Source organism: Ailuropoda melanoleuca, chromosome 11 (assembly GCF_002007445.2).
Source record: "Ailuropoda melanoleuca isolate Jingjing chromosome 11, ASM200744v2, whole genome shotgun sequence".
Classification (NCBI taxonomy): Eukaryota; Metazoa; Chordata; class Mammalia; order Carnivora; family Ursidae; genus Ailuropoda; species Ailuropoda melanoleuca.
Genome location: NC_048228.1, coordinates 6,464,336 through 6,473,074, shown reverse-complemented (window position 1 = coordinate 6,473,074; position 8,739 = coordinate 6,464,336). Strand labels below are relative to the sequence as shown.

Below are 8,739 nucleotides of genomic sequence, written 5' to 3'. Positions count from 1 at the left end.
GCGCCGCGGCCCCGGCCCCTGCCCCCTGCCCGGCCAGCCATGTTGTCGCCCGCGCCGCCCACCGAGCTGGTGCCGTCGGAGCGCGCCGTGGTGCTGCTGTCGTGCGCGCTTTCCGCGCTCGGCTCCGGCCTGCTGGTGGCCACGCACGCCCTGTGGCCCGACCTGCGCAGCCGGGCACGGCGCCTGCTGCTCTTTCTGTCGCTGGCGGACCTGCTCTCGGCTGCCTCCTACTTCTACGGGGTGCTGCAGGACTTCGCGGGCACCTCGTGGGACTGCGTGCTGCAAGGCGCGCTCTCCACCTTTGCCAACACCAGCTCCTTCTTCTGGACCGTGGCCATCGCCCTCTACCTGTACCTCAGCATCGTACGCGCGGCGCGCGAGCCTCGGACCGGCAGTCTGCTCTGGGCCTTCCACGTCGTCAGGTGCGTGGCAGCCGCGCCGCTTTCCCTCCAGTCCCTGACCCCCACCTGGGCCCTGCCTGCTACCCCGGTGGCCCTCGTGCCCTTCTGGCTCCCGCGTCTTGGTCGGACCCCTGGCCGGGGGCCCAGAGGGTCGTCTCTGCTCATGTTCCGAGGCCGTCAGGGGCCAGCGGGAAGATGCGGGCAGAGGGGTGGACCTGCCCCCAGCATCAGTGCGGAGGGCACCCCTTTGTGCCTGCCCCAGCCCGAACCTCCCAGAAAGGTGGGGGCCAGAGCTCGACCCTCATAACTTGGAAGCATCTGGAGAGATGGCGAGGACACTTGATGCTTCTTGCCTCCTGTTTCCCTGTGTTCTGGCCATCTCTGCTGCCCATGGGGAGAAGCTCCTCGTTCCCAGGCTGAGATGAGTTAGCCGCTGTGCCGGCTGGAGAGGGCAGCTGTTCCCAGTCCCATCCTGTGCCACAGTAGGTGTGACGCATTCAGCCACTCCCAGGCTAGCTGCCTGAGGCCAAACGCGGTGTTTCAGCTGTGAAATTTACAGAGTACACAGAATTCATAATTTTGTCTTTGCTCATCTCTAGACTCAGAAGATCTTGACTTTCTAGGGTTGGGCATCTCCGAGAGTGAGGTCAGTGGCAGGGGCTGGTCTGGAAGAGGGCCCCCAGCTGCTTGGCGTCTATGAGAGTAGAGTCAGCCGAGGACTTTGCCCGGCCCTAGCATTAAAGAACCTCATCAGGTGACCCTCACCTATGGAAGGTTGACCCTTCTGGCGTAATTTCAAGATTCGAACGTCTGATGGTGTCCTGCATTTCACTCAAGGCAGGAATCTTATAGGGCTTGTTTCCCCTTGTCCCTCTCCCAGATAAGAGCACCAAATACTGCCCTAATTATAGGACCTCTCTGTTAAATGCTTGAGTGCTTTCCATGGGACTGAGGACAGTCAGCACTTTGGGAGAGACAGGTCACCTGGGTGTCACAACAGTGAGATCACAAGCCTGCAAGAGTCACTTGATCTCTGGGTCTCAGAACTGCTAGATGAAGGCCAGCTGGTCCCTGGGTAACTAAGTGGCCCGCTTCTCAGTTGTTCATGTCAAAAGTTTTGCAAGGAGCCAGAACATACCTCAGATACTGCAGACCCACAGGGACTGCCTTTCCTCTCCTTGCAGCTTTCCCCTCCCCCCCACCTCTGCCTATTTCAGAGACCCAGTCCTTGGCAGTCTGATTGGGCGTGGGCAGCTCGTACACCAGAGTTCACATGTACTTGAGAAGGAGCCTAAGACTGGACCTTTCTCTGCCAAGAATCTCTTCTCCTTTTTTTCCCCTCTTAAAAGAATATTGAAAACAATATATTTTTTAGGTGATGGTACAGCTCGTATAGAAAGGATGCATTTCCTAATGAACCTGAGTTGGGAGTTCCTTCCATTCACTCCTAGGGGTGTTTTCTGTGATGCTGAGGAGAGGCCTCCTAAGAGAGCCCGTGGTTCCTCTGTGCTGGCCACGAAAAAGAAGGGAGTTGTTCATCTTGTCCGTTAAATGTGATCCATCAGCTTCTCAAAAGAAAATTACCAGGACGCCTGGGTGGCTCAGTTGGTTAAGCCTCCGACTCTGATCTCAGCTCAGGTCTTGATCTCAGGGTTGTGAGTTTGAGCCCCGCATTGGGATCCACACTTGACATGGAGCCTACTTTAATAAAACAAACCAACCAACCTATATCCAAGCTACAAAGGGAATCCGACAATTTGTTCTCTGGAGTTCCCTTTCAGAAGTTAGCTCTCAGCACCTTGCTGGTCTAAGAGAATTGGTAGAAAACCTGTCTGACAGGTTCATTTATTGACCTAGATCCTCCCAGGCTATATTGCTAATGACCTTGCTAAGGGCTCTCCCGAGGCTTGCTTTGGAGTATGAGTTTATAATTGTTAAAGGCCTGTTGGCTGAGAAATCTCGTCTTCAGACAGAGGCTAACACAGTCATCCACTTTTTAACCATTTCAGACTACTAAAGATCAGTCCTCATCCAACCTTCAGTTTGGAAGAGTATTTTATTTTATTTATTTATTTATTTTATTTTTTAAAAGATTTTATTTATTTATTCGACAGAGATAGAGACAGCCAGCAGAGAGGGAACACAAGCAGGGGGAGTGGGAGGAGGAAGAAGCAGGCGCATAGCGGAAGAGCCTGATGTGGGGCTCGATCCCATAACACCAGGATCACGCCCTGAGCCGAAGGCAGACGCTTAACCGCCGTGCCACCCAGGCGCCCCGGAAGAGTATTTTAAAATGTGACAACTTAGAGGTTGAGCATGTCTCTTTGAGTTTTTATGAAATGATTTTTTTAAAGATTTTACTTTTAAGTAATCTCTACACCCAACGTGGGGCTCAAACCCACAGCTCTGAGATCAAGAGTCGCATGCTGTCCCGACTGAGCCAGCCAGGCGCCCCTGGAATGAATAAAAAAAAAAAAAAATCCTGATAAATGACCAAGGGAGACATTGAGACAAAAGAGTTAAAGTGGTTCATAAATATATGTGGGGAAAAGTTTCCCCCATTAATAGTCAAAACAATACAAATTATAACAGTGAGGCACCATTTTCTCTTTAAATTAGAAAAAAATTGTAAACCAGAATAGTAATGTGATAAATGCTGGTAAAACTGGTATTTTATTTTCCTACATTATTATTGGCAACAATCTGCATAGAAAGTATTTGGTTCATACCCCTTGATCCACTNTGTAAACCAGAATAGTAATGTGATAAATGCTGGTAAAACTGGTATTTTATTTTCCTACATTATTATTGGCAATGGAAAACTGGAATAATCTGCATAGAAAGTATTTGGTTCATACCCCTTGATCCACAAATCCTATTTATAGGGACCTAGTCTAAGGAGATAATCCAAAATACATTCAAAGCCGTAGGTACAAAGGAGTTTATGTGGGAATTTGGAAGCAACGGAACATCCAAAATATAGGGGAACAGAAGATTACAAACTACAGCCAACCAGAAACATTACATAGCCATCAAATAGTGGCTGTGAACTCTATAAAGCCGTGTTTTTAAAATAGTATGATACAATGTTAAACGGAAAAAACCCAGTCATCTCTAAAACTGAACCACGTAAAGCAGGACACCAGATAAAATCCTGCACCCACAGCACTTCCCAGAAAACGCCTGCAGGACCCCCCAGCGCCCCCTCGTAATACCTGAGCAGATTCCCTTTGCAGAAGGACTTTTTTCTTTGCCCACTGGGGAAGGAGGGCAGCTTAGACTTTATCCTCAAGCAAATGGTATTTTATCACAAGGTGCGTCTGGCTCCTGAGGTCTTGCAAAGTGCTGGTCCGTTCCTTAGCTCATTGGCCACCGGTAGCCCTGGCGCTGGACAGGATGGTCACCCTCCAGTCTCAGCTCACAAGACTTGCCCGAGCTCACGTAGCCATAAATGGGAGGCTCAGGGTTAGACCTCCAAGGGTTGGTCCTCCATTTACGATCCCATCTTGTCTCTTGGCCTGACGATAATTCTTAAAGGTGAGATATCATTACACAATTTATTTTTAACTTTCCAGATTTCCGCCGTTACAAACATGGTATCATGTTGGCTTTTGTCTTCTGCATTTATTTTTCTGGACCCATTGAAGAGTCTAGACTGATGACCCCAGAATCCCCAAATCCTTTAGTGTGTATTTCCAAAAGAAAGGGACCGTCTCTTAGGTAACCACATACACCTTCCAGAAGCAGGGCAATGGTGTCGCCCAGAACTCTGCTGTTATCTGAGGGCGGACTTTACAGGGATGTTGTTGGTCTCCTGTCAGTGTCCCCCATAGCAAAGGGATACCCTCGGCTTCTATTTGGCTTAGTTGTTCGGTCTCTCTGTTGTCCTGTGATCCGTAACAGTTGTTCTTTCTCGGTGTTTCAGGACACTGGCCTTTTCGAAAGGCCCAGGTCTGTGGTTTTGCCAAAGGCCCCTCTGCTGGGCTCTCCGGTGCTTCCCTGTGAGTGGTTTCAGGTTCCGTCCTGGGGCTGGAATCCCACAGAAGAATCTTCCCCTTGCTCCCTCCCCGGGCACTTGGACTCCTCGCCTCTGGTGATAGGAATTCTGATCGCCTGATGAAGGTGTTGCCTGCCAGTTTTGCAGGGCGGTTACTGTCCTCCCCTTGGGTAACTAATAAATACCTCATGGAGATAAAGATGTTCCTACTCCCTAGACTTTACCCACAAGTTTAGCACACATCGAATCTGACAGTATTCTGAGAGTGACTTTCCTGGTTTTTTCGTTGCCTTTGTAAGGTCGTGTGAGAATACTCAGCCCTGGGTTGAAGGAAAGCCCTGGCTTGAGAAGTCCCTCCCGCTCCACTGTCCGTGAGACGTTGAGGCAGCCTGATAGGGACACCCCCTATTTCACATCACGNATTGCCTTTGTAAGGTCGTGTGAGAATACTCTCAGCCCTGGGTTGAAGGAAAGCCCTGGCTTGAGAAGTCCCTCCCGCTCCACTGTCCGTGAGACGTTGAGGCAGCCTGATAGGGACACCCCCTATTTCACATCACGTGCATGTGCGTCTGGGAACATTGACAATGTTCACTGGAGAAGGTGCCCGGGGGCTCAGGCCCAGAGCTGCTGTGGGTGCCATCCGTTTTTCTCTGGTCGCGTAAACCAGGTTGGTCAGAAACCATCCCTGTCCCCCTGCTGAAGGTGAGCTGTCAGCTCCTGTCCCCCCGCAGGGCGGTTGGGCTCCTTCCAGCAGGGTCCGTGAGCCGTCTCTGTGCCTGCATGCTCAGGCGTCCCCGCGCCGAGTGTCTTGGGGTGTCCTGTGAGCAGGGGAGGAGGGCTGGGCTGGGGCGAACCTCATTGCCCCAAGTCAGAAGGAAGGGTCCTGGCCAAGCTAGTCACGTGAGACAGTCATAGGGTTTCTTGGGGCACAAGGTGGGAGCAGGTGTGGGCATGACCGCGGGCCCGTGGGCCCACCCACGCTCTGGAGGTTGCTTGGGGCTCTGGAGGAAGAGTCTGTGGTTCCCAAGCTCGCCATCAAGACCCCTGCTGTGGGGAGTGGGAAGTTCTAACTTAGACAAAAGGGGAAACGGGGCCAGGAAGGGGAAGGTGCTCTAAGCTCTTTGATGGGAAACTACCTCGCTGTGGGGCCCGTGACAAGGCCCTAAGCAGGTGTGTCCGAAGGAGGGAGGCATGTAGCAGCTGCAGGAAGAGCACCCCATGTGGTCAGTGCTCCCCAAAATAACAAGGGTTGAACTGGCTTTGCTTTTTCTCCCTGAGAAGTNCGGTGACAAGGCCCCAAGCAGGTGTGTCCGAAGGAGGGAGGCACGGAGCAGCTGCAGGAACAGCACCCCATGTGGTCAGTGCTCCCCAAAATAACAAGGGTTGAACTGGCTTTGCTTTTTCTCCCTGAGAAGTTTTCAGAGGGCGCTGCCGTCTTGTGAGGCCGGAACAGTGTTTTGTGTTCACGGGAAGCTGGCTGCAGCCCCAGAGGCTGTGAGAGAGCAGAGGCTGCCCTTGACCTTCCGGCCAGGGCAAAGTCAGCCTCTGCCCATCCTTGCCCGGCGTCCCGTCAGTGGGGACCTGAGCCGTGTCTCTGAGCGTGGCAGGTGGCTTCACGATGCCCACCAGCGCCAGGCTGCTGGGGTGCGTGTGCTTAACAGATCCTTTGCACACCCCACTTCCTTCTGCGGCCAGCGCCATGGAGTGACCTCGTGGTGGCCTGGCCAGTGGCTGGCCGGCTTCCTGAACTTCTCTCACGACCCACCCCTCCGCCTCACACTGAACAATAGGTGCCCTTTGTTCTGGGGAGAAACCTCCAGGCAGCCACGGGCCTTGTGATTCTGTGCACCAGGCCTGGCTCACTGCAGCAGTGCTTCCCTCTGGGCCCAGCTCTGTCTTGCTCCCAAGAACTCTCTAAATTGGTGCATTGTTGCCCGATAGTTTTGTTATCAAAGCAATTTTTTTTTTTGAATCGACATTCAAGGCTTTCCGTAGGCCACACAGCACAGAGACCAGGCCGTGCTATTTGGGAGAGAAGACTCTTTGTGTTTCTTTCCGAGCAGGTGTCCCCCCCTTGTGGAAAGATCTGTAGGAAGAGTGAGATTTGGGGTGAGGGGAAAGTGCGAGAATCTAACAGTGGGGGCAAGTGAGTGAGCAGACCTTGCAGGCCAACCCCCTCGTGCAGCAGGAGGAAGGGTATTCCCATCTGTGTGTGAAGTGGAATTGTCTCTGTCACCGCAGGTGTCCCCCACCGTGACTCTGGGGGGAGATGTTCCAGAGACCGTGTAACAGAACATCCCCATTTGGGCAGAGCTGGGAACTTCAAGGGAGACCCTGAGCATCACCGTCCAGGGAATTCAGGGATCAGGGATGGCTTCCTCACCGCCTGGCTCATCCTGCGGTTCTTCTGGGTCTGGTCCTCTGGAGAAGATTCAAAAACAAAAGGGTGCTGGGGCGCCTGGCCGGCTCAGTCAGTAGAGCGTGTGACCCTCAATCTCGGGGTCATGAGTTCAAGCCCCACGTTGGGCATGGAGCCTCCTTTAAAAAAATAAGTAACTAAAAATAAAAGCAAAAGGATGACAAGTTCCAAAGAAGAGCTCAGCTCATGAGAGATCTGAGTGGCTTTTTGTCAGTTTACCCCTCCCCTAAGCTTCCTGAGGGACCCCACCAGCTCTGTCAGCCCGGCTGTGGTGGGACCGGGAACCAGGCACGTGTATCTCTGCCGTAGTTCGTAGAAGCCTGTCTCTTCGTCTGCTGGGGCTGTCCTAACAACGTACCACAACCGAATGGCTTAAACAAGAGAAATCCATTTTCTTACAGTCCTGGAGGCTGAAGTCGGAGTTCAAGGTTGGCAGGGCCGGTTTCCTCTGAGGCCTGGCTCCTTGGCTTGTAGGTGGCCGTCCACACCCTGTGTCTTCACTCGGTCTTCCCTCTGTGCGCGTCTGTGTCCTCCTCTCTTCATACAAGAGGGGCAGTCATGCTGGATTAGTGCCCACCTTCCAGACCATTCTAACAGAATCACGTTTTTAAAGACCCGCATCTCCGCCTACAGTCAGATCCTGAGGTGCTAGGGGTTAGGGTTTAACATATGGATTTGTGGGGGGGGGCGGTACACCACTCAGCTCTTAACAGCCGCCGAGGGAGGATGAAGCCGATTTGGAGTTTGGCCTCGGTTTCCGGGTGAACCCAAGGGAGGCGGCGTGGGCACCTCTCAGAGAAGCTCTTGGTGCCCCTCCAAGTGGGGGATTGTGCTCAGAGTGTGGCCTTCCGTCTCTGTCCATCCAGGTGACCCCACCCTGCTTCTGCTCAGCCTGAGTCGCAGGGTTGGAGAGAAGGGGACCGAACACCTTTCTAGCATCCCCTGCACGTGGTCCCGTGGCTTCCCTCAGGGAAGCTGCCAGTGCAGTCCTTGGTTTGGTATTACGCAGGACACCCTTTCCTCCAACCGTCTAACCCCACCTCCCCTAGCCCGACCTCGTCAAGAGTCTCCAAACATTTGAGGATAGCTCAAGGCCCAGCATCTCCTAATGCTCCTGGCTCTGATGACAGCTTAACAATCTTATTAGAATATGGGTCACAAGTGTCCACACGGAGGCAGGACAGCTCCCTGGCAGGTCTGATCTGCCCACATCCGGGCATCAGGGCGATCCCTCCAACCTCATGAGTGTCTAGGTCATAATCAACTAAAGTCCTTGGTCCTTTTCATATGCTGTTATTCAGTGATATTTTACTGGTTCAGATTTTGTTAATTTTTTGGTTGCTGGCTTCTGTTTGGGGAGGGGGGAAAACTATTACATGGTACGTGACAAATTGGAAGTATGCATTTCTGGAAAGCAGGGATCATGCCCCACATGTCTTTGTGGAGTGCCTTCTAGATTCACGGCGCCTACAGCTCACACTGGCCACCTGGCCTGAGAATGGCTTGGCTTATCTGAGGTTGCCAAAAACACTGACTTTCTCCTCACTCTGCAGGTCGAGAACCTGGGGCATCTTCAGCAAATTACTCTTTTTTTATCCTCTGTCCAGTGGCGTCCTGGAGCCAGCTGGGGAGACCCAATTATTAAATTTGAGGGCATTTTGTGAGCTGATTGTTAAATAGAATCATTAATAAAAACTAAATTATATAAACTTACAATAAATTGTATTAAAAAGAGTAACAAAGGGGGGCGCCTGGGTGGCACAGCGGTTAAGCGTCTGCCTTCGGCTCAGGGCGTGATCCCAGCGTTGTGGGATCGAGCCCCACATCAGGCTCCTCTGCTGTGAGCCTGCTTCTTCCTCTCCCACTCCCCCTGCTTGTGTTCCCTCTCTCGCTGGCTGTCTCTATCTCTGTCAAATAAATAA

At 52.4% G+C, this 8,739-nt stretch overlaps 1 protein-coding gene across 3 annotated transcripts in view; it reads left to right on the top strand.

Annotated features, from left to right (window-relative positions):
* Positions 1-6: 6 nt before the first annotated feature.
* Positions 7-8,739, top strand: part of GPR157 (G protein-coupled receptor 157) — a 25,167-nt gene continuing 16,434 nt past the window's right edge. For all 3 annotated transcript variants that reach the window (XM_034671174.1, XM_034671173.1, XM_002918685.4), the window contains exon 1: positions 7-422. In XM_034671174.1, coding sequence (XP_034527065.1) covers positions 40-422 — 383 coding nt within the window. In that variant the 5' untranslated portion in view covers positions 7-39. The remainder of the gene's footprint in view (positions 423-8,739) is intronic.